The sequence below is a fragment of the Rosa rugosa genome, chromosome 5, assembly GCF_958449725.1.
Source record: "Rosa rugosa chromosome 5, drRosRugo1.1, whole genome shotgun sequence".
NCBI classification, from domain to species: domain Eukaryota; kingdom Viridiplantae; phylum Streptophyta; class Magnoliopsida; order Rosales; family Rosaceae; genus Rosa; species Rosa rugosa.
The window spans coordinates 2,516,763-2,541,291 of NC_084824.1; the positions used below are offsets into that span (position 1 = coordinate 2,516,763).

At 37.8% G+C, this 24,529-nt stretch overlaps 4 protein-coding genes and 1 long non-coding RNA gene across 6 annotated transcripts; 1 reads left to right on the plus strand and 4 right to left on the minus strand.

Annotated features, from left to right (window-relative positions):
* Positions 1-2,331: 2,331 nt before the first annotated feature.
* LOC133707818 (ADP-ribosylation factor 2) lies at positions 2,332-5,113 on the minus strand. The gene is made up of 7 exons (XM_062133300.1): positions 4,951-5,113; positions 4,437-4,599; positions 3,855-3,925; positions 3,639-3,758; positions 2,990-3,108; positions 2,821-2,902; positions 2,332-2,585 (listed from the first exon to the last, which is right to left on the minus strand). The coding sequence occupies exons 2-7, from the start codon at positions 4,582-4,584 to the stop codon at positions 2,580-2,582; spliced, it is 546 nt and encodes a 181-aa protein (XP_061989284.1). The 5' UTR covers positions 4,585-4,599; positions 4,951-5,113; the 3' UTR covers positions 2,332-2,579.
* Positions 5,114-5,790: 677 nt separating this feature from the next.
* LOC133707817 (phosphatidylinositol 3-kinase, root isoform) lies at positions 5,791-13,203 on the minus strand. Of its 2 annotated transcripts, none has more exons than XM_062133299.1 (18): positions 12,888-13,203; positions 12,701-12,803; positions 12,524-12,620; positions 12,250-12,408; positions 11,932-12,141; positions 11,362-11,540; positions 10,875-11,022; positions 10,309-10,404; positions 9,822-9,957; positions 9,527-9,648; positions 8,692-8,886; positions 8,400-8,570; positions 8,180-8,317; positions 7,509-7,663; positions 6,922-7,065; positions 6,627-6,774; positions 6,373-6,532; positions 5,791-6,261 (listed from the first exon to the last, which is right to left on the minus strand). In XM_062133299.1, the coding sequence occupies exons 1-17, from the start codon at positions 12,997-12,999 to the stop codon at positions 6,395-6,397; spliced, it is 2,451 nt and encodes an 816-aa protein (XP_061989283.1). In that variant the 5' UTR covers positions 13,000-13,203; the 3' UTR covers positions 5,791-6,261; positions 6,373-6,394. The 2 variants fall into 2 exon arrangements, with proteins under 2 accessions (XP_061989283.1, XP_061989282.1); XM_062133298.1 differs by having other exon boundaries at positions 5,791-6,148; positions 12,888-13,202.
* A 517-nt stretch (positions 13,204-13,720) lies between these two features.
* Positions 13,721-16,043, minus strand: LOC133709702 (1,4-dihydroxy-2-naphthoyl-CoA synthase, peroxisomal). The gene is made up of 9 exons (XM_062135531.1): positions 15,574-16,043; positions 15,383-15,505; positions 15,164-15,265; positions 15,026-15,064; positions 14,726-14,824; positions 14,561-14,608; positions 14,361-14,456; positions 14,104-14,226; positions 13,721-14,007 (listed from the first exon to the last, which is right to left on the minus strand). Exons 1-9 carry the CDS (start codon positions 15,832-15,834, stop codon positions 13,891-13,893), a joined length of 1,008 nt encoding a protein of 335 aa, XP_061991515.1. The 5' UTR covers positions 15,835-16,043; the 3' UTR covers positions 13,721-13,890.
* Positions 16,044-17,389: 1,346 nt separating this feature from the next.
* Positions 17,390-20,939, plus strand: LOC133713057 (uncharacterized). Its single transcript, XR_009847739.1, has 3 exons — positions 17,390-17,543; positions 18,660-18,776; positions 20,637-20,939. It is a non-coding gene; the product is annotated as an uncharacterized LOC133713057 (long non-coding RNA).
* Positions 17,565-21,950, minus strand: LOC133713056 (polygalacturonase At1g48100). The gene is made up of 7 exons (XM_062139182.1): positions 21,446-21,950; positions 20,612-20,743; positions 19,966-20,184; positions 19,823-19,867; positions 19,515-19,722; positions 18,584-18,774; positions 17,565-18,370 (listed from the first exon to the last, which is right to left on the minus strand). The coding sequence occupies exons 1-7, from the start codon at positions 21,854-21,856 to the stop codon at positions 17,972-17,974; spliced, it is 1,605 nt and encodes a 534-aa protein (XP_061995166.1). The 5' UTR covers positions 21,857-21,950; the 3' UTR covers positions 17,565-17,971.
* Between the last annotated feature and the right edge of the window lie 2,579 nt (positions 21,951-24,529).

A 24,529-nucleotide genomic window follows, 5' to 3' on the forward strand; every position in this document is an offset into this window, starting at 1 on the left:
TATAGAAATGAAAATATGGGGAGATTTAGATATTGATCAGTCAGCACTAGCTAGCTTTATTCAAGCAAATACTCAAACTCAATGGCATCCATTAGTTTGAAACATGAGATACAAATCTAGCATACTGTCATTCTCAGGGAAATATAGCTAGCTTAGTGCCTATGAGCTTATATTAATATTCAGTTTTTCAATGTGAAACATTCGAAACACATGCATCGATCATATCTATATATCAATTATCAAGTACTAGAGTTAAGAGTGACACTCAAATATATTCAAATAAAGCATCGATCAAATTCTACTTTGATTTGTGTATCGTGACTGAGAAAAGTTTATTCATGTAATACACAAACAGATCTGAAATCCAAAGTGGAATCAGATGTTATATGTATATCTCCAGGAATTGCGCAGAACATAAAGTCATGTTGGGCCCAAGTACCAACCCCTTGAAGACAGAGAGAAAGAAAAAGAGAAAAGAAAATGCCTGCAGGATCATCAATCTTGTTCAGAAATATAGAAGCTTCCAGAACAATTTAGCTTGAAGAAGAAGTGAAGAATAATCACGGGACACGTAACACGTTAATTTGCAGAGCTCCAGGGATTGCTCATACTAGGGCATGCAGTTGAGCCCTTAAAGACAGACAGAAAGAATTAAGATGCAGTGCATGCATGTACTCAGGTACTTGGAGCTCAAAATTGAGATGATCATCACTTGGAATCCGATCGATCAATATGAAAAGTTGATCAGTTTGCATCAGAAGTTAATTTCCTTTGATTTTATAGGAATGACATTTCTTTATTTACAAGTAGCCTATGCCCTACTTTGTTAGTTCTAGTGCAAAAGCTTTAAATTGTCTCTCCATACTTTGTCGGGTTAGGAATCTTCCACTGCCAACTTTACTATGAGGTAGAGATCCACCACCAAACTTGCTCCTATAACTATAAAAAGAGAAGATTGAGGTTATGCAACCATCAAATAATGCGCCTCTTAGTCTTAGTATACTTGTATATGAAATTATGAATTACATATGAGGCCAGTAGCTAGGCAGTAGCATACTTGGCTGGTCCTGGCCCTCCTGGGACAAAACGGCGAGAGCGGTGACGGGCACCATCAAAGATGCCAAGAGGCGCATGTAGGTGGACAAAGATTGTCGACTTTGTATGTATGCTTTGCATGAGAATGACTAGTATAGCAGATGCTCTCCAGGATGCCAAGGCCCATAAGGGCCATAACGCTTTCATTATTGCCTTTGGATTTATTAAGCATCATCACATGCATGGGCAATGAGGTAAAGTCTAGCTAATTAGTCTCAAAATGATCGAGAAAAAAAGGCTGGAAAACTTCAAGACCACATATATGAGTTGGGAGAACTCTTGGGTGAAGCGGGCGGATCATTTTTGGTGGAGCGTCTGCACGTCCTAGTATGCATGCCACGTTAAACGTTCGACTCACCATCTAAGAATCGTAACTTTCAATTTTTCACCACAACAAAATATCATTAGTTTTGAGTGGTGATGACACGACCGACCTCCTTAGTTTCTCTCATCAACAGTGCCTCGATGAAAAGGCGTTCCGTGGACAATGATCAAGCATTCGCCTTCAAACTTTTGGCAGCCTAAAACTAAAACTAAACTACAAAAGAAATGAGAGGATATTAAACCGTAAAAAATGCATTCATTTGGTGTTACATGCGGATATTTGAGTGGAACTCTGACCTAGTTATAGATCACTAAGAGGGACCAAAATGGAAGTTAATAACGATTGAAAGGACTCCCTCTCAAGGGTCCCAAACCTCGGAGGGACTGGGAACCAAGGAATGGATTGCCTTTGCCAGAATTCAAGTGTGGTTTCGCATCACTTGGAATTATGGGTGGCAACGAAATTCCAATCATGTGTATCATACACGAAAGCAAAGCACAACCTTTAGTCTCAGACGTGCGAAAATGTCGACCTGGACTACGCACCCCAATTCATCCTCCTCCAGAACAAATAGAGCTTTGTTTATTTTTAGAATCTTTATGGTGCAAGTGTTCACATATTCACATTACTTGATTCCAACCAAGAATATGCTTCCCATGCGTACAAGTTACAACCATGTTTCTCGTCCAAAATTTGTGGAATGGTCAAAGAATGCAAGTCACATACTTCTACTGGAAATCTTATAAAATCTTCGAGCCTAGAAAATAGACGATTTTCTAAAAAAAAATATCTCAGGCCCAGAAGAATATGCAGTAAAGAACCCAAAACAGCATTCAACCAACTAAACAAATAAGATAAAATAAAATAATTAAACAAAAAAAAAAAGGTATCTTAGAAGGAGAGGAGGGTACGTCTGAAATCCAATTACAACTCAGAACACTGTATCCAAATTCAATCAAAAGCTCAAATGTATACATTTGACCAACCATTCTTCTATTACAAATATAACCATTAAAGGTCCTACAAATGAAATTATCATTTCCGGGAGAAATAGATATAACAACAAATTCAATTGTCTCGGAGAAACAAAAAACGAACTAGATAATATTCACCCCTGCATCCAGAATTGCCAGTCCTCAAAATGACTCCCAAATAGGGATCAAGCCTGCAATAACAGAAATGTATCAGAAAAGATGAAGAGAGTTCAAGTGTTGAAGACTGGCAACTAATAATATCATAATAAGTCTGACAGCTAAACCATGAACGACCAAAACAACATCAGTATTTTTCAAGGTGAAATATAAACTAGTTATGATGCTACTTAAAATTGTAATCTTGGTTAGTTATACATTTCAATATGGAAAAGTTATAAACATTGTGAAATAGAAATCAGTAATTACCTTGTTAGCAATGTTGTTGGAGAGCCAATCCAGGCCTTCATATAGACCCTCTCCAGAGGTTGCACAAGTGCTCTGAATGTACCTGTAAAGACAAAAAAATGCATATTAGACTAAAGCTGATTGAATGAATGACAGAAGGGAAGGGGGGACATGAAGGTCATAAAGTTACCAGTGACGCTGTCGGAGAGAGTGGAGGCCAAGCTTATCGGTAATTTCAGCAGCATTCATTGCATTGGGGAGATCCTGTTTGTTGGCAAAAACAAGCAACACAGCTTCTCGCAGCTCATCCTGAAACCAGCATATAATTTAATTAAAACATGGAACAGAAAACAATTGCAAATCCTAATACATCCAATCTCACTCGGATAAAACCTCGAAAGAGAAAGGTAACAGATAACAGAAATAAAAGAATAGACCTTCAAATTAACATGAACATACTAAATCACATAAATCAAGTTCAATAATGGTTATTAATTTAGGCATAATAGGCAAAGCTAAAGCAAAGTAGCATAATGGTCAAGATATGCTTCATTCCATAAGTCCATTTTGGAAAGGAAAAAAAAAAAAGAAATGCAATATAAATTTGCAGATATCCAACACACATCTATGGCATACACATACAAGGTAAAGTATGCTACTTAAGCCACTGGCTGACCGATTCCACGTCTAATTTTTATAACATTGCATTCATTTCTACAATCTGCAAGTCTTTTCATCCATTCATAACTTAACCTCATATACCAAGCTAGAATCTAGTTACTGCAAGAATAAAAAGTTAAAACATGTCTGTAAAAGGCTCTTGCAAAATAAGAACAAACCTCATTCAACATCCTGTGCAATTCATCCCTTGCCTCAACAACACGGTCTCTGTCATTGCTGTCCACAACAAAGATAAGACCCTGTGTGTTCTGGAAGTAGTGCCTCCACAAAGGTCGGATCTGAAAGGAAGAAAATGGGTATCTCAAATCTGTCAATAAGTCAACTTGAACTTCATTTCACTCCACGTGCCTCTTTAACAATCACTAACATCATACCTTGTCCTGACCCCCGACATCCCAGACTGTGAAGCTGATGTTCTTGTATTCCACGGTCTCAACATTAAATCCTGTCAATCAACAATATTATTTTATTAATCCTGAGATTACACATTTGCAATAATCTTAGAAACATCACAACCTAATCAACTTCATTCAGGAATATCAGAATTATTGAAATTCACAAGGCAACCTAGTAAATATGACATAACATGATCACATTGGATATTCCACTACATTTGCCGTCCAAAACAGACTTTTAGTTATTAAATTAATAGGAGAATGCCACTAATCCAAAAAAAAAAAAAAAAAAAAAATTCTTCTGAACCTTTTCACAGCATAATTGTCATAGAACTCAATGTGAACAATTCAATCTAAACTGTAGAAATCAACAATTTGATAGACAACATTGTCCAAATTCATAACAAATTAAGCAGTTGCATGTCAGTGATTTTATGCCTTGGAGCAAAATTCAGATCAAAGTTGAGCTATATCAAGCATGTATCAGCCATAGGCGACATATTCTACAAAGTACATCATATCATCACACACAATGCATCAGTCTGGAAAGAAAGGACTCACCAATAGTAGGAATTGTTGTGACGATCTCACCGAGCTTGAGCTTGTAGAGAATGGTGGTCTTACCAGCGGCATCGAGACCGACCATCAGAATTCGCATCTCTTTCTTGGCAAAAAGCCGGCTGAAAAGCTTCGTGAACGTGAGCCCCATTCTGACTGCGGATCCCTGCACATTACCAACCGAAATCACACAATTAACAACAATGAAGCCATCAATATCAACGGATCGAGCAGATCTGACACCAAACAGATGCAGAAATGCCATGAGAGCACCTCGGGCTCCAACAACAACACTCGCTAAAGCAATTCCAGCACAATCACAGAGATCCGAATGATCAAAACGCGTGATCTTCGAATCAGAACAGAAACTAAACAGAATTCAAGCATGTTAACCAGAAATCTAAAGCGAACAAAGTGAAATTGAGATCGAACCGAGAGCGATCAAATGCGAGAGAATTCAGAGAATTGTGGAAGCGCAAAACAGAACAGAGATCGAGATCTGAGAGTTGGAATTTACCTGAGATTTCACACAGAGGGATCTAAAAGCGAGAGAGAGAGAGAGAGAGAGAGAGAGAGAGCTTGAAAATGTGTGAGGATCGTCAACTTGGGGTTGGGGGGGGTTATAAATGAGAGACCAGAATAAATATGGGGCTTCCCGGCACCAGACTATTGTTTTTTTTCTTGTTGAAATTACGAAAATGGCCCGGACGTCCAGCGTTTTTATGTGAAGCCTGCTGGTGACGGTAGGTGTCCAATCAACGATCGCCAAGTCATGCACTAAGCGTTAATATTAAGCCTGCAATATATATGATTTAAGTTGAGACTTTCCAATCCAAGTCATGCTCGGTGCTGTTTATAACAGGTGATTACGATTGATGCCCGATTGAAATCCCCCCATACGGGCAACACCCCTCCTATTGTTTTCTAGAAACATTGTGTTTTAAAATGCGGACGGTTTGGATTGTGAAATGATGACACATTTAATCATCTGGTGTGATAAAATTGGTTGAGAGGCGTAGCATGAAACCCTCATATCTAACGTTCGAATCTCAACTCCCCTCCCACCAGTTTGTGGCCAGCAAATTTGAGGATTCGTGCGCTTCCTAGCGGACCTCAATCTAATAATATTAGGTGAGTGTTACCAACTCGTTAACGTAACCGATGTGGCTTGTTGGTCACCCCGATCAAAAACAAAACAAAACAAAAAGTGAAAACACATTAAATGCCGTGTGTGAGTTAACGACCGAGTGAACATAAGAATTATCCTTTACGTAATTGAGTTATCAGGAAATCCTTACACCCTAAGCAAACATTTGTTTTATAAATAAGCATTCTCATGGCGGTTTGAGTCATCATGGAGATAGGAGTGAAATCCTTTAATCCTCTTTTGATATATGTAAATAAATAAATAAAGCATTCTCAGACTAGGTTTGATACAGATATTCAAGATTTGTATTGGCTGTTTATATATTTTATGAGATCTACATCTAATAATTAAAAAATAGAGTTCCACAATGGGAATAGATTTGAACCGACACCTAAAATGATCAGAACTTATATACAGTTATTCATTAAGTTACAACCTGCATCTTCAGTCTTTGACCAAACCTACATTAGAAGGTGAAAGAAAATATAATTTATATACAGCTATGCACAATATGCTTCTTTGTCCTCTGCAATCTGGACCAAACTACCATCTTGAAGTGGCTACAGATCTGAACCTTAAAAAGACCAAAAGAAAAATTAGGACTTTCATAATCTCATCTTTGCGGGATCTAAAGCTGTTGGTGTATAAACCAGACTCGGTCATCAGCGATATAATCATAGGCTGAAACCAGATTAAATCAGAAACCGATTTCAGCATCATTAGAGACTTTTTCCAGACTTTTAAAACAAAACAGGAATTGGATAGAAATCCCAGAACAGAAGTAGAAATGACCTGTAACTTCCTTGTACGGGGATCAGCGCCAATATTGAGCCCACCGATGAATGGTCTCAACCATTTGAGGAAACAGTGCACTAACACTCTCATTGATCAAATCCTGGAAGAAATGTATGCAGGCTTCATCGTCTAAGTCCAACCGGAATTTCTCCTGGAGCTATATATCATCAAAAGAGTCGCAGTCAAAACAAAACGACCAAAGTTGCAAGACTGAACAACATAAATAAGATTACAATAATAAAGGAACTTACCTTGAGGATGCCTTTTTCAGGATCAGACGCTATGTCAGGAATGTTGGAACCCGCCATTAGATGAAAAAGATTCAAGATTAGGTTACTAGATTTCCGAATAATGTTGTATGCTTCACAACAGTAGGACTTGAACCTTGTATAGTACTGGCTGCAAAAGGAATAAAAGAAATCAAAGATTTGCATAGTTTTGCACCCCAGATGATACGAATCCCATTTCCTACATCTAATGGGATTCTGTGCAGCAAACATGACATAATAGATAAGCATCAAAGTGTCAAAATCTATCATAAACTACCTTTCAGCTCCACCCATAGCCTCAACCATTTCTTTGCAAAGCTTCATTGGTGGTGGAAATGGCTTTGGATCACGACCAAGAATGAAGCCAAAATCAACATGGAAAAGGCTTCCATCATCCCTAAGAAGAAGGTTGTCAAGATGCCTAAGAGAAAAGGTTAATGTTATAAAACTGCATCTGGTATAATAGGAACAACCATATAAAGTAGGAAAACCAACATGTCTATATGATTCAAATGGCATGATAACCTTAAATGGCATGATGCAAATATATATTGTGCAAAACTTGGTAGCAAATTTACTGAATCAGAAGGGTACACTAAAAATACAGGATATAACAGAATTAGACAGCTTGGGCAAGTAAGATGATCCAATATTCCAAATTTGTATGACGCTAATAACTTTTTGCTCCATCTCTTTTTGCATTTCTCTTCTTTGAGGTCTGGGGTTTTCCTAATATTGCAACTTCAGAAAGTTTCCAAGGGTAGAAAACGTTTTAAACACATGCACTAGAAACAGTAAAAAGTGTGTGTGTGTGTGTGTGTCCAGATCGTTGCAATGCACATGTGATCATCTTTGCATCTTCACCTGTCTCCAATGCCCAGTATATATGTGATAACAGAGTAGCCAGCACAGCTTTTTATAAATGTTTCCAGACAGGTGGCAGTAATACCAAATGGTCCATGCTCATCTGGATGAAACTTCTGCAGGTAGCTCGTAATACTTCTATGCTCTGAGAGAATCTGGAAAAAAGAAAACATTTTACCACTCCATATCCAATTACAAGCTACAATGAGTATAATACTTCATTTGAAGAACAACTCTGAAACAAATAAACATATTAATCAAATTAACAACAGTTTACTTTCAAACTTCTCTAGTTCTATCCACTTTTCCTCAACTCTTTAAATCATAGCCGTAGATAACATGAATTTAGTAACTTCTTAGAAATATTGATAATTAACAAATCACAAAATACATGCACATCCTTAAAAAAAGCAGGCCTAGACAGTATTCAATTGCCTAAATAGCCTACACAACTAGTAGGAGGCCACAAATTGTAACCATCGGGCCAAAAAGGCCACTACAACTAACTGTTTTACATTCTTTTTCAAAGGAAGTCCTGGAATGATAAAGCTTCATAATATACATGTATATCCCAATCATTAGTAATCAAGATAAAACGAAACAAGATCATCAATAACTGTGACCAGTTAGAAGACTTCTACATCTAAGAGGAATCTTAAAGGATTTAATACCAGCGCTAACGTTCGGGATGGAATGAATTCTATCATTCCTTCATCTTGCCCAGTTGCAAGAACCTTATAAGGAGTTAAGTGCAGATCAAGATTTTCATTTTTGAGCAATCGATCCATGAGAGATACCATTTGAACAACCTACAAGACAACAGATCCACTTAATCACAGTTCTAATGTGCATGTGCACACACGCAATAGCATGCATGAGAGAACTACTTACTAATTGGTCCTGGCGAATGTCATCCCCCTTCTTGAAGATAACTTTGCAACTGCCCCCATTTGCTGCTCGGAAAGTCAAGCGAAGAGGATGCAGTGCACTTTTGAATATTGATGACTCCGATGGCACAATCCCATTGATGAGGACTCCTGGAGCCAGTGGTGATCTAATCGGCTAAAATTTTCATAGACCAAAGCAGTCAACACATCAGATGTAAAACTAGAGAGACTAGATGGATTCATAGTTAAATAGATGAAAATAATTAGGAGGCAAGGAACTCCAACCAAAGCAATACCTCTTCAAAATATGTAAGTTCACTAAGAAGACCAGAAAGCAGCTGTCTAAGCTTTTCAATCTTCTTCTGAGTATTGCCGCGTACATTTCTAACATCTCTTGTAATTGAACACAGTTGTGCAGTCAATTCTGTCTGACGCACCAAACTTTGCCACAATTTAAATCCATCCTCGTCTCCATGCATACCAGCTGACAACTGCATAAAGTGGATATAGTTATTGACCTTCAGAGACAAGTATATATCAAGCACGTTCACCATCATGAAACTATTGCTTAATCAGTATCAAGTTGATATGGTGAAATACTGACTTCGCTTCATACTTCATACACACAAACAATGACATGCATTGAAACAAGAAAACTATACATTTCCCATCTTTTGATTCTTTTTTGTCATTGCATCTATATATATCAAAGACGACAAAGACAGGAATAGAATATCTTTCATTTATGAAATAAACTCTTGAGTCAGTGTAGGTTGGTGTTGATTGACTCTAACATATTTATGGTATAGCAATGCAATTATAATCTGTATAGAAAATAAGTCTGAAATGTAGCAATGTTTCTTTCTATCTATCTTGTGACTTGTTAATGCACAGAATGATGTGTCATTCAATAGAAATTTCCTGTTCTATAGTATAAGGTTTCTTTCCACTAGTGGTTTCAGACCAGAAAGTGAAGATGTGGAAAGTGCTAGAACAAGTTGAGTACTAAAAACTTAATAAGCAGATTATCATATTCACTCAATACATAGGAAAACCCAAAAGCCCTTTTCAAGTTGTAGAAGGGTTACTTCACGAATTTATTCATTTTTAGAGAAATTTAAGAAATCTAACCTTCATCATATTCTCTTCCAGGAGTTCGTAGGTACAGTAAAAACGCTTCGCATATGCTGGATCATGAAGTTCCACAGCAACATACCAGCGAAGAAAGCTAGCCAACTCAATGTTTCGTAATGCTGTCAGGGTCCAAGGTACAATCATCAAAATACCATAAACTAAACTTATAATACTGTGAAGGTTAGCACTTGAACATGCATGCACACATCCCAAAGATGAACATTATAAGAAGCATGAAGGTATGTGTATATGTAAATTCACAAGTAAAGTATCAGCATTCATAGTAACATACCACGTTGAACAAGGAAATGAGAAAGACAAGATTTATCAGAGCGCTCAAATCGAAGAGCCTGAACCAGCTGAAGTAAGTAACATTGGAGTTCTTCATCATCAGCTCTTTCAAGAACACTGACAGCATATGCACGAACCTAGTAGCAGGTAAGTTGGGCATTCTTCAGTTTCCAATAAAATGTCCAAAATACTAACTAAACCAATAACTCTGAGCTATGTGTATCACAGCATAACACACTTTCCACATCACAGAAGACTAACAAAACATCATATCCCATTTCTCAGCATGAAATGAAGTATTGATCTATAGATACAAGATTAAAAAAATCAAAATTAAAAAAAGTTCTCAAGGATACTATATTTAGTGCAATCAATAATCAGATATCACAACATAGTTTAAAACAGATCATGATAAGGGCAGATAAATGTCATAAACTCAAGTTGTAGTGAACAGGATTTAAAAGACGACTTAAGAGCACACAGCCCACCTCTTCACTTTCAAAAACAGGAGATAACAGCTCCAACGCATCGCAAACATCAATCATTTCCCATCTGCCCATCAATTCTAATGCTTGTTTTGCTTCCTGCAATTACATAATACGAAAATCTTAAATGTTAATATATTTACTATTCTTTCATGATAAAAAGAGCATGCACGCTCAAATTGAAAAAGAACGACCTAACTATATAAATAAAACAATAGCATGTCAAAATGAAATCCAAAACAAGAATTGAGTGATTGGTATTTTGGTACAACAGTATGCAAATTGCCAAAAGTGCAATATCCTATTTGGCAAATGGATGCACATATATGAAGCTACTAGTTGCCTGCAGCTTACAGGGGATTTGCCAGTATTGAACCAAGGGCCTAGGATCGTGTACACAAGCTCCTTTTATGCTTAAATAATAGAAAAAAAAAAACTGGAAACACAAGTAATAGAACCAACCTATTCTAGGAATCAAATGAAACTGCAATGCCGTACTAATATGGCCCATAAACTAATGGTTGAGAGAAGAAGATGCTGAGGAGGAGAGAGAAGAAAGAGACGCTGACCTGAACATCACTCCATTCAACACATTTGAGGAACTTTGTGAGGGCCCTCTTCTCAGACATCAATGAGAAACGAAATTTCCACAGAAGCTGCCTTTCGTCACCACTCAATGTCCTTGTTGGAGGGTACTTTAGAATCCTCTGTATCGACCTTACAGAAAAGGGTAGAAGAAAAATGATATACCACTAAACTATCAAAGGAAAGCTAATCAGCACAACAATATAGCAGTGCTGCTGAAAGGCAAAATGCAGCTAAAATAGGAAGACTGGTCCATTAGTAAGATGACAACAAAATAAAATGACAATTAATTCATCCACTAAACTACAACAACCCCAAATGAGAAACACATGCATATCTATATTGTATACCATAAGAGTAGGACACAACTCCAGCATCACATTAATTAATAATACATGAGTATGTGGGATACGAACTAAAAACAATGAAAAAAATTTCAAATACCATATTTAGAATACATTTCAAACTTACTTTCTCTCATTGTTGCTTGGCTTGAGATCCCTATCAATGATACCACGGGTTAAACTCCTTGCAAGTTTTAGTTGCTTGTGCTCTGATGGATTTATCTTTCCCAGCTCTGGGTCCCATACAGTGACAATTTCATTCGTGGAAGCTATAGGGGATGGTAATAAGAAATTTGCCCCTGATTCCTACATTGGAACAAAAAAAATGTTTTTTTTTTTTTTTTATAATAGAACAAAAAAATGTTGCTGCTATGAACATACTCATCAATAAAGAGCAAATAAGAACTTGGTAATCATTTCAAGATACAGTAACAATTAACGTTGAAGTCAAACTGTTAAAGAATTCAAATAGCAACTAAGCACCCTTAACATCTTACATGGTCGATTGTTGGTAGAAAAAATGCTATCAACCTGGTTACAATATGATATCACAACCTATACAGCTTGTATTGAAAAACATAAAACTACTCGCATAAATAAACTTATCAAACACTAATTATACAGATAGTCACAGTATATGTACTTATCAGCCAACAAGTAGTTTGAAAACTTTAAACTAGTTGCAGACTGGGGTTACCTGGAAAACAACACGATGCTCAAAACTACAGAAATCGACAACCAGGTACAAATGCAAACTTCCATTTTTAGAGCTTTCACGTTCCTTTATTCTCTCCATAGCTTTAAATGCAAGGCGGTCCAGCCAATCAACACATTGGATCTGTCCCCTCTCATACTTATTCACTAGCTTCTCCAAACGTTCCAACTCCCCACGTTCATTCCGGGGAACCTATAGGAAAATAAAACGTGGAATTCAGAACTATGGCCAAATGGTTTCAGAGGACTATAAATGCAAAAACATAACTCTCAATTGCTTAAAATGAAATGCTCAAAAGACCTTTCCAGGAGTCGAAGTAGGAAATGACCCATCAGCCACTTTTCCTTTCCACAGCCTCAGCTTTTGCTTTCCTGTTTTGAGTTGCTTCTTGTTATTAAAGAGAAGAATCGTAGCGCCACCAATCAACCCTTCATCTTTCCCACACGAAACATCCCAAACCTACATCTCCAACGCAGCCGAAAATCAAATGGAGCACATAGATATACACTTCACAACACCATATACAACGGAGACAGACTAAATTTGAGCAATCGAAGCAAAACAGATAACATACAGTAAAAGCAAGCTGTGAGTGACCAGTCAAGTCATTATACTTAGTACTCAAAGTAATCAGCTCGTTCCAACAATATGAAGGCCCTGAAGATTCCAGCCTGGTAAAAAAAAAAAATCAAATTCCAGTAACTAAAACAATAGCATTTGATAAAATTGAAGTAGAAGAAATCAGTAAAACCTTGTCCGTGTGGGCAAGCCAAACGGAGCGCCATCAATGTACAATGCGCACTCCACATACAGCTCTGCTCTTCTCTCCTCCGTCGCCGGAGTTGGATCAACATCTGCAGAGCATAAAAAATTGAATTGAGGAAAAACAGATTGATTGGAAAATTGAGCCGGATGGGAAATTGAGACGGAAAAGGTACCGGAGGTTGTGGACTTGGGCCGGCTCAGAGCTCCTTCAAGCCGCTCGATCCGAAAGGTGAGTGGGAGATTGATGTCGCAGGACAAGAAGAAGCGGAACTCGTTCCCGCTCATTTTAGGAGCTCTGTGACTTCATGGCTTAGGGTTTCGAGGTTTGTGATTGATGGAGAAGAAGATTTGAGTTGGGGGAAATTTGAAAGGGGGAGGACACGAAAATCGAGGTGACGTAACAAGAATGCGGAATCGGAAGCAGAGGACTGGAAGACTACCGGAGAAGGCAAAGTTGCCACGTCAGATTGGTTGGGTTGAGTTTTGGGTTTTGGTACGATCTAGGCTTGGTGTATAAGACGTTGGATAAAAGCCCAAAATATTGGGAGATAAAAGTCCACCTGTTTTTTTTTTGTTTTTTTTGGTTAAATAAACAAAAAGTCCACTTATGATTTATTCTTTGTATAATATTAATCTCTTAGCATAATTAGTAATTTTGTTACGTTTTTCACTTCAATTAGAGAAAATGAAGGGTTTCAAAAATTCTCACGGATAGCATTGCTGGAACAATTTTGTGTCCCTAAAGGATCAAAATGTTAGCGCGAGACATCAAATTGATTTTTTTTTTTTTTTTAACTCAATCTAATTCATGCATGTTTGGAGGTAAAGCCAAGTTTTGTTATTGACGCTATAGCAAATTTTGAACACTCTTCGAAACACAGATACTTCAGAAAGTAAAAAGTATCTATTTTCCAACTATAACCAATTTCCCATATGTGCAAGAAACTTTTAACAGACTACTTTTTGTTTTGAGTCTGCAAAGCGCGCTACCAAGACTCTTTGAGAGTTGAGTGAAAGGATCAATTATTTTGAAAAAATACCTTACAAGGTGAAATCAACCGTATGTGTAATTATTTCAATCTAGATCTCCAGTCCACCAACCCCAGAACCAAATCAGTCATCCAACAAGAGAAAACAAACAATGGCAAGCTATATTACATTGGGGATGGTTCAATATTAAGGTCGCCTGGGAAACTTTGTGAAATCTGGACGTCGACGTTGCATATATGCTGTCTTCCCTTCATTTCCTTCCTCAGTGCCATAGAATATGAGTGTTGCATTTCCACCAAGTTCCTGCATTGAAAGTATTGGTAAACACTCGCAATATGTGAGGCCAATCATAATGTTCTGTATTGCCTAAGCCATTTGGTGGATGATAATTAAACGTACCTGGAGTCCAGCATGACCATCATCAACTGCATTAAGAGATGATTTCAACACCCGAATTGCAGTTGGGCTGTTTCTTAGGATTTCTCGACACCATTTAACCGTTTCTTGCTCTAAATTCTCAAGCTGGTAACATTATAAAACAGTGAACATCAGCTATGTGAGCCTATCTAGACGTATGGCATTCACATTCAATTGATCGAATATATTAGACACACACCATCAGCAGTAATGTTCCGTAACATTGATGATGAACTTACCGGTACAACAGTGTTAACAAGTCCCATTTTCTCTGCTTCAGCAGCTGTGTAAAACCTTGCTAGAAACCACATTTCACGTGCTTTTTTAGGCCCAACCTGTTTAATCATTGCCATAAGTTATGTGTACTCAAAGATCAAAACGATTTAGCTAAGGAAGTCAGACGGATATCAAGTACACGACACAAGGAAGTTCTTGTTACCAAGCGGGACATGATCGAACTCCCATAACCAGCATCAAAGCTTCCAACCTGTCAAATGCGCACATTCGGCAAGCAAATACTTGTAACGAACAATGTCAAATTTATCAGTTCTACCAAAACTAGTACTAGTAGAACAACCAGAGGTAAGGTATATCATCTGAGTACCTTAGGGCCAGTTTGACCAAAAATAGCATTGTCTGCTGCAATGGTTAGATCACATACCATGTGCAACACATGCCCTCCCCCAACAGCATAACCAGCCACCTAATAAACCATATATAATAAACAAGGTCAACATCGATCCAATAATGTGGTTCAAAATGAAACTTTGTATCAAATGGTAAAGCCTTCGGAAACAATATAGACTTCTATACAGATGTTTTATATATTCTCTGCAACAGCTCTCCAAGAATCCAACATCGATCAAAGGACTAAGAAATACAATGTGGGTTAAGAGGGGCATACCATGGCAATTACTGGCTTTGGAAGACGACGAATCTGAACCTGTACGTAGATAGAAATATTTACATGATTTTTATAGCAGTAAGAACAAACTGATCAGTTGTAGGACAGATGTTATAGGAAGCAGAAAGGTTTATGTACCTGAAGGTCTAAAACATTAAGACGACCAAAATTTTCAAAATCAGAATAACCATCCGTGCTTCTCAAAGCCTGATCACCACCGCTACAAAATGCCTTGGTTCCCTAATTACAACATTCCAGTTAAACAAACACTGAAAATTAGAGACACGTGTATCAAATTATTAGCTACACTACACACTGCAGAGCTAATGTACCGTACATATATCAAATTTGCGGTACCTTCCCAGTAAGAACAATAACGCCAATGGAACTATCGTCCCTGGCATCATTAAAAGCCCGGATCAGCTCCTTAATCGTCTGCGGCCGGAACGCATTCCTTCTCTCCGGCCTATTAATCGTAATCTGCCACAATAACGTACGGAAATAAAATCTCATATTCTACCATGTGTTCGACCTTTGCTAAACCGTACCTTTGCTATTCCTTCGCCGACGGATTTCTCGTAGATAATGTCAGTGAACTCCTTGCCGGACTCGTCAACAGCAGCAGCTTCCCAGACAACTTGGTGAGTCGGGACTTGGCCGTGGGTCCGGTGGTAGCTGTCGTCCATGGAAGATGTGTGCGACAGAGTAATGGAGTTGGGAATTGTATTGATCGGAGTCAGATGGTTGGAGATGGAGGCCATTCTTCTGTTCACTCTGTTCATGAGGTCCTTCTCTGTACTTTGAGCCATCGATGGAGAAATGTGTGAAAAGGGTCAGAGTTTGGAGGTGTTGACTAGTATGGTTTTGGAGATTACCGAATATAATGGTGGAAGATTTGAAAATGAAAGCGAGTTGTTTATAATTGAAAATGAGACTAGAGAGGTTGAAGAATGAAGATGGAGGTTTCGTTTTCCGTTGCTCTGACTAGCGGTTACGATTTGGATTGGATAAGATAAGGCGGGGCCTCCGCATTTTTGTGAGACGGTGCGTTTTGCTTCGGGGGTGTGAACGTGGTTTTTATAAGTTGAAACCCTGCTTCAACGATTTATTACGGTCTTGCCATTCGGTACGCAGGAAGTGAACTTCCGAGTATACCCCCCCCCCCGAATGAAAAACATCTAATTTTTAGTTAAAAAAATTAAAGCAGAGAAAAATCTGGTTTAACTTCGCAAACTCTTTCAGGTATTGCGCTCTACTTGCTTGCTTTTATGGGTATTATGGTTTCCTGAAATGTTGGAGATGAGGAAAATTGATTAGTGATGTAACCCAATTTGTATTACTTTGCATAATAGTATCGTTGAATATAGCAATTGAATGCACAAGTAAGTTCTAGCATAATATTAAATCTATGATAACCATCGAATGTTAGTTGTCAGTTAGAAATTGAACAGTTTAGAGTTAAAATTATCCAAATGTAAATTAAATCAAATTATCACGATAAAGTTATATTTACTTTTCGATGAAGAAGACAATTGTATTTATAATCTGGTAAAGTTAAATAGAACTTCCACGTTGTGATCTGATCAAAATAATTTAATCAATACTACATTCATATGACACTTAAAATGTTCATTTTAAAAAAAATGACACTTAAAATGCACATTTAAAAAATTAGGGTTCGCTTGAGTTGCTCAACCGCCCCAAAGGCCTAAGATGAGGTGGACAATGATCAAGACTCAATAGTAAAGGGCAACAATCACATCATATGCTCTATTGAAATAGATTTTGTGAAAAACCAGCTATATCCGATTTTGAGTATTACAAGTAGAGTAGATTAAAAAATATATATCTCGATATTAATTTTTAATTGTGTGACATTTTAAGCTTGCTTGAACTTCTGATACATCTACATGTAGTTTAATTTTGGATGGTCACGCCCAGTATTATAACCAAGTACACAACAACAAAAAAGAAAAAGAAAAAAGAACAAGAAGTGATTGTTCTCTTGATCACAATTGCAATACTTAAGTATGCCAATTTGCAAAATATCAAATATGTGACCAATTCTTAATTATTTACTTTTGTCTATCCAAATTAATTTGATATGGCTGTAAGGAATCTCTTAATCTTTGTAGAGAATTAGAATTTAACTAATATTTTGAAATTTCATATAGAAAATGTTTTTTTTTTTTTTTTTGTGTTCTTTGATCCGGAGGGAGAGAATATGTACACTTGTACAGAATGGGCATTTTGTCACAAATTGCAGGGTTGAAGTGAATAACACGTTAAAATGGCACTTACGTAATTAAATGTTCAAACAGGGTTACTAGTAAGCAAGTTGCGTGAAAACTCAAAAAAGTAAAAGTACAACCACGCGTCACTGTGCGAAAGCCAGTCTGAAGGAACACGGCCACCACAAGCTGCTGCTCAGATCCTGCGGCGTCGTTTCGCCACTTCCCAAGCCAAAAATTGCCATTACAATTCGCAACTCAGGGAAATCGGGAAATCCAAAACAACGGTGCTTTTTTTTTTTTTTTTTTTTTTTTTTAATGAGACAGTTGCTGGGTTTTCATGCCTTTCATTATGCTGTTTATATTCTTGGTTTAAAGATTGCTGCTTTATTGTTCAGGAACTATCATTTTACGTTGTATATGCGCTGTAATCTGTTATGGTGCTCAGTGCTAGTTTAGACTTGCTTTTTTTGGGTGAATATATGTGTAGCATCTGATATTATAGAAGTTGTCAATAACATGCTTTTATCCTGGTATGTTCTGTTTTAATCACACAGAGCCTAACAAAGAAGAATTCCTATAGACTAGGACTGCCAAATTATACACACTGTCTATATGTCCAACACTCTCTGATCGGTGTGTAAGGGGTCCGCAAAATCATGCCGACCACACAAAATGAATGCACCATCAGATTTATATATTTATACCCTATGCACTAAAGGTCACACGCATCATGATCCGAATTGACCTTGTTGTTCGGCGGCTTACCAATCTGTAAACACGGAATTGGTGGCAGCGTCGGGGTCCTCAACTCCCCGAAAGTCTGCCAGCAGAAGGGATCATACATGTGATAGCGTTCTTGCACTGGCTTTAGCTGTATGCCGTTTAGTGTCACGTCTACGCAGGGTAGGCTGTCACTGCAGGCAAAATGTACCGGTTTTACTGTGTATGTTCCTCGAATTCTCTCGTAGGTGATTCCTGAGAGCGCCACAGCTGATGATTGGTTTCTGCAAGTGCTTTTGTCACAGTAGAACTGGTCTATCACAATAGGAAGTTGAACTTCATTCACTTGGATGTTTGAGAATAGGACTCCCTGAACAGACCCTGATCCACCCTGCACAGTTATAAAAGAGAAGTGCTTAGTATCAAGGATTGGTAACTGAGAGCTAATGGAATGTGTTGTTATTTTACATTATATGTATTCTCTTAAGACTATTATGAAGTCTTAAAACTTTAGTCAATATTCAGAACCATTGATATTTCATACTTGCTTGTCTACATGGTAATTTTCAAAATCGTATATTGAAACTGCAGATTGTATCTATACCTGCCATGTCTTGACTCTCACACCAGTCATTGTATTGTGCATGACTATGTCTCGGACGGTGATGTTTGAGACACAGGCCTTGGTGTTATCCTTCCCCAAACTTCCGATGCTGATTCCATGCCCTGGTCCACAGTTCACATTGTGTACGTAGACATTTGAGCATCCAGTTTGTATGGAAATACAGTCATCTCCTGTAAGTCATTAGAATTCAAGAGCTTTCAGTTAAGTTATAGCTGACATAGAAACCTTTATTGAAATCATCGCATTTATACATCTTATATTAATCAACCAAGTCTTAAGCTCATTTGGTGCTCAAGTTCCTAAATACGTGTCCTGTTCTTGATCTGCAGTATGAATTTGAGTGTTCATGGACACTACATGCTTGACATACTCTAATGATCTTGTTTTGTTGTTTAAGATAAACTAGTAACTGAGGGCAAGGGGAATTCAGAAGTTCTAGTCTTTAAAGAAGACAAAATAAAACTCGGGGAGAATGTAACAAGACAAGTGTTGTGTTGCTGTCACTTGTCGTGAATCTTCAAACCTAATCCTAAACTGGATATAGGCCCCTGATGATTTAGGGTGCGAAATGCATCATATAATTGGTGTTCATCCCACAATACTTGGTCTCCATGTGACAAACTTTCAGTGGTCATGAGGAAGTATCGACAAATGGTTCTAATAATGCTCCAAGGTAGGATAAGATATTTTTTCCATCAAATTGCCCAAATTATGCAGGTTTTAGTTAACTTGTTGTTTTTACCAGAATCAAACTAAACTTTGTACCCTAAACCCGTGCAAGGTGGGAAAATTCCTAGTTTCATTTTTGGGAGACTCTGACACCGCGCGAGCAACCTAATAGATGTAACAAAAGATTCACCTAATAGATGTAACAAAAGATTCAGTAAGAGATTATAGAGTTGAGTATTACCGCAAGCAAGAGTGGAGCTATGGATGAGCACGTCTTTGGAATTCTGTAGGTGAATCCCATCAGTATTAGGACTGTCACCGGGAGATGAGACAGACATATCGTGCACCAAGACTCCATCGCAGTTGTCAAACTTGAGATGGCATTGGGGGCTATTCTGAATTGTTATGCCTGTGACGGTCACGTTAAAACTCCCATAAAACCTCAGTGCCTGTGAAAGCAGCAAAAGTACAAGAACCATGTTACTGGCCGGAAATTGCATGGTCAAAAATCAAGATGCGAAAAGCTTCAGTTCTAGTTGTGGTCCTTACTGTTGGTTTTATGCCTGGAATTTTCCCATTTAGCTCATTCCTTATCTGCCACAGAATTTCATAAACAGGATGATGATGATCAGTATAGCTAGGAAGAGACTAGTTTAGAAAACTAGAGCAGATTAAAGTGGGATTTAGTTTACCGGTATCATTGGCGGGTGTGTGCTGTTTAGTGGTATAATGAGTTTTAGTTCATCATCATAAGGGTCTCCGTAGGGAGTGTCTTGCCACCAAGGCGAGCCTCTTCCGTCGATCACACCCTTCCCCTGAACTGTTATTCCTCTTAGCTTAGTGAATTCGAGCCATTGAAACAGACCTTTGCCCCATTTCGAGTCTGATGGAGCTACTATTGTGCCATCAAGCTGAGAAAATTCATAATTCAATCTCATCAACTTCAATTGCAAGTGTAATTTTGAATATTAGATAGAGGATATAGGAATCAGAATTAGATAATTCTCTTAGTTGAATTCCTCTACACCGTTACATACATTACGAGCAAGTTCACCCATTGGTTACTGGGTCAGGGTCATGAGGTCAAATACTATTCACTGCTTTTTTATGTTTGTTTCCGCTCGTTGGGTCACCAGGTCAGTTTCCAAACTGACATGGGTCACTCTCCGGGTCAATTTCCTGACCTACAAACTGATCCAGTGACCCAACGAGTGGAAACAAACATAAAAAAATAGTGAATACTGTCTTACCCAATAACCTAGTAACCAACGGGTGAACTTGTTCTAACGATTGAAAATCATGCAATGCCCGTTTATGTTAGATATTATATATCGTTACCTGAAATAAGATGTTTGGTTGGCAGTAGGGGCCGGAGAAGGAGATGGGGCCCACGAGGAACTTGTAATTGGCCGGAACGATGATCTTTGATGCCTCAACTTTACAGGCGGCAGCCCATGCAGCTTGGAATGCCTGCGATGTACCGTATCCAATGTAACTTGGTCAAGTACTATACTTCAGTAAATAAGCTTTATACGTAGAAATATACGGTTGGGGGTTAGTTTGTACGCAGCTCTACAACTGTAACATACAATTATTGTACCAACTGCCTTAACGAGAATAAATGTATTCACTGGGCCCAAAAGAGGCCCACCTGTTTGGTTTTTCACTTTTTCTGCTGTTTCTGTTCTTTTCCCTTTTTAGTAATTAAAATCTCTGTTCACATTTAACATTAACACACTAAAATTTTTAGTCGTCCTCCAAGTTTCACCATTGGTCAATACAACAAAGACGATCATTTGATCGTATGTAGGAGGTTTAGAATTTGACTTTTATTGTCGTATATCGGTGGTTGTAAAATAAATAAAACTAACTAAATTAACAATAATCTCATTGCGGAAAAAGATTAACAATAATCTAGAATCCATGTATTTCCCAAAGAAAAGTTAGAAAATCACGTGCAGTTGAACTGACCCAAGTGACCAAAATAACTATTCAATGATTAATTAACCAAGAAAATACCCTTTTGGAATATGACATGTGAATCACCTTACAGCTATCAAAATGTAGGAGAATTTCTAGTCAATTTTTTCATGTAAGATTATGAATTTTTTTAATTGTTAGTCCCTAATGAAGTTGCAGAGAAAAGCTAGTATGATAAGCATAAAAACAAACCTTTGTGTCATCGGAACTGCCATCGCCCTTGGCACCGAAATCCAGCACATTATAGGAGTAAACTTGATCGTCATCTTTCGGCTTCGGGACCGGAGCTGGCAATGGCGCCTTGTTATGGGGTGGAGTTGGTGCCTTGTTATGAGATGGAGTTGGTGCCTGGTTATGAGATGGAGCCTTTGGTTTTGGTTTCGGTTTCGGCTTTGGTTTTGATCCGCTACTTCCGCCATTGTGGTGGTGACTGCTGCTGCCGTGAGAGGTTTTCCCTTTTTTCTTTGAAAGAGAAGACGAGGCAACTCTGCTGTGCCTCCAATGCCTTCCTCTTCTGCCCATGCAAGCCTCGAAATTCGACGACCAAACGAGGAAGGCGACTAGAAGCATGAAAGTGAGGCTTCTGAAGCTAAACGCACTCATTTTAGAGCAATGTGGATGATGATGAGCTTAAGTGAGTTAGAGAGAGGGAGAGAGAAGAGAAGAGTGAGAGACTGGTTTAGATAGCTTAGAAGAAAAGTGGTGGCTGTGTATAAATAGAAGGAGAGGGTACTATGGAAGAGGGACACATCAGCTAAGCCAGCAGCAAAAGTATAATATTGATAATATATGCTAAGGCACTAATGAAATTCATTCTCAGTAATAATTCCTTTTTGTGAATTATAGTTGGAAGGAAATTTTGGAATTTGTTTGCCTCACAAAAAGGGTCCCATTTCAAGCCACAATATGCCAATACCAGTACTGCTGTTTGTTGCAACTGCAATTGCTTATATGTGCACATCATCAATAAAGCATCCTCTTGGCCAATCTTATTTGCTTAATTGATCTTCATTACCAACCATGGCAAGCTAGTTACTTATACTTTGTACCAACTTCATCCTGGCCCTACATGCGTTTTATGCTTAAATGCTTCTCATTGATGGCAAAATTCTCTAGAGCATTCTATATAGTTTCCGAGTATTGAAATTCTAGAGTAAGGTAGAGACTGTTAGACTGATTCATTGTGTTATACACACTGCAAACATTGACTAATCTCATTAACGTCTGACTCCGGAGTTTGCAAATTGTGATTTTCCTTCCTTCATTTCTGTGCAGACTTTCTTGATCTAATTCAAAATTTGTTGTTTTTTTAATTGAGCTGCAAGAATAAAATTAAGCAGTGAATGGTGAAAGGGAGGGAAATAAGGACACACGTGAGTGAGGGTGGGGGCGAGGTGTCAAGGCCCGGCACTGATTATAACAGCACTTTATCATCACATGCAACCTTCACGGGCTCTTCTACTTTGTCCTTCTCCCCTTCCATCACCATGTTTGCACCAATGGCTACAATTTCTTGATTCAGCATCAATCTCTAGCTCCCAAATTTTTTCTTTATTCATTTACTTTGTTTCCACATTTTTACAGTGTTTAGCTTTGTTAATACCAAGGACCTACAAAGAAAACTAGAGTTGTTTATCTTAGCGTGACAAATTGACAATAGAAAAGCTTTTATGTTTGAGCTAACCATTTAGTTCGAAAAAAGTTTTCAGTGCTACCGTGACATATACCTTGATTACTCAATGATGAGAGGTAGTTCAATATATAGTAACGCTAAAACATTTCTCATTAGATATACTGGTTGATTCCAATCTCCCCTTTCCTTAATTATGGTCTATAAATTGACTACACATCAGTCCTTATTGTAGTGTGTATGTACTTTGTAGATTAAAGGGTTTCATCTTGTTTTTTCACAGCACATTGTGCATATTTTTGACTTTTTCTTTTTAGTTTGTAACAACTAATAAGGTTGTGATTATTAATAGCTCCAGAAACGAATGTACTAATCAAAGAAACAACCTAAAAGAAAACCCCATGCGCACATGGTTTTGCCATTTCGGCTTATATGAAGTTTTGAACAAGGAAACAAAACATCTGGTACCAAGCATCTAAGAGTACACGGCACTAATAATGAGTTATGTCTCAGAACATTGGGAAAAAATTGCTTTCTTTTAAAGTTACATGTTTAATATCTGCAATGGTAAAGACCTAACTGATAGTCAGATCAAGATCTTAATAATTACATTTCACATGAAATTTTGAAAAACAAAGACTAGCTAGCTAGTTGATTCGGATATGCAGCATGCCAAATCTTTTGGCGTTACACAAAACTAAACCTATGGAGTACTATCAATCGTACAGTGAGATTGCAGAATTCGCATCGGGTTCGAGAAGCGATCGATGATCAGATTGATCTTGTGAGGGGACTCTATAATAGAAGAAATTTGTTTTGTTTATTTAATCCTTATTCTTTTATGTCTTTGAGGTAATTTATCGAACATGTTGCATGTTTTAATTTTTCCTCACTCTCTCAAAGTCATAAAGTTAACATAGCCGAGGAAATAACAACATATATGTTTCCTAAAAGTTCCAAGAAAACTATAGGAATTAATGTAGTTGGAAGATATTATGCAAATGATATGTGTATGATCTCTGTTGTGTTTCTGTTAGTTTCCGTTGGTCATAAGGCGTAGGTATGTGGATGTCAGGATGCGGTATCAGATTGATCCTTCATAGATAATCGATCAACTCGACTCGATCTCCTTTCAGATAGGAGCAGATAAAGCTACGTACTACAGCTAGCTTTAACTTGAGGGAAACATGAGGCCACATGAACGTCCGCATCTGTGGCTCTAGATTTACAGAAATACCAGATCCAGCTGAGAACCTCAACTTCATCACCCACAACTCCATCCCAATTAAGCCTCTCATCCCTTAACCTTTTCCCTGCCGTCACTTTCCCAATCCAACCTTCATTAGTCGATCATCTCTCTCATACATTATGCATATATGCTTGATTGCTAGTTTGCTACTTACATTTGATATCCACTTTTTCGAAAGAAAGAAAAAATTGATACTATTGGTGAATCAAAAACGATTACAATCGTTAAAAATAAAACATCTTCGAATAATATGACCTTGCACATCAAAGTGCAAAATGAGCCAGATGGTAGGGGTGCACCAATCGCATTATCTACGTACAAATTTTCATTATCCTTTTGTTTGTAAAAGTAGAAGATGTTTAAGAAACGAAAGTTGGATAAACAATGGAAAAGAACA

Bases quoted from the DNA above. Each gene is read 5' to 3' on its own strand.
- LOC133707818 (XM_062133300.1), bottom strand. From the start codon at position 4,584: ATGGGGCTCACGTTCACGAAGCTTTTCAGCCGGCTTTTTGCCAAGAAA. The intron at 3,109-3,638 runs GTTTGTTCTTAT...TGCTGGTTTCAG, and splicing joins TGCACAGGATGTTGAATGAG to GATGAGCTGCGAGAAGCTGT. The intron at 2,903-2,989 runs GTAACTTTATGA...TTGTCTTTACAG, and splicing joins TCTCTCCGACAGCGTCACTG to GTACATTCAGAGCACTTGTG.
- LOC133707817 (XM_062133299.1), bottom strand. From the start codon at position 12,999: ATGAGCGGGAACGAGTTCCGCTTCTTCTTGTCCTGCGACATCAATCTC. The intron at 7,066-7,508 runs GTGAAGATGCAA...CTTTTCTCTTAG, and splicing joins ATACTGGGCATTGGAGACAG to GCATCTTGACAACCTTCTTC. The intron at 6,533-6,626 runs GTAAGTTCCTTT...GATGATATATAG, and splicing joins CTGAAAAAGGCATCCTCAAG to CTCCAGGAGAAATTCCGGTT.
- LOC133709702 (XM_062135531.1), bottom strand. From the start codon at position 15,834: ATGGCTCAAAGTACAGAGAAGGACCTCATGAACAGAGTGAACAGAAGA. The intron at 15,506-15,573 runs GTACGGTTTAGC...TTATTGTGGCAG, and splicing joins TCGGCGAAGGAATAGCAAAG to ATTACGATTAATAGGCCGGA. The intron at 14,825-15,025 runs GTATGCCCCTCT...ATGGTTTATTAG, and splicing joins CAAAGCCAGTAATTGCCATG to GTGGCTGGTTATGCTGTTGG.
- LOC133713056 (XM_062139182.1), bottom strand. From the start codon at position 21,856: ATGAGTGCGTTTAGCTTCAGAAGCCTCACTTTCATGCTTCTAGTCGCC. The intron at 19,723-19,822 runs GTAAGGACCACA...CTGCTTTCACAG, and splicing joins TTCCAGGCATAAAACCAACA to GCACTGAGGTTTTATGGGAG. The intron at 18,775-19,514 runs GTAATACTCAAC...AATGACTTACAG, and splicing joins TAGCTCCACTCTTGCTTGCG to GAGATGACTGTATTTCCATA.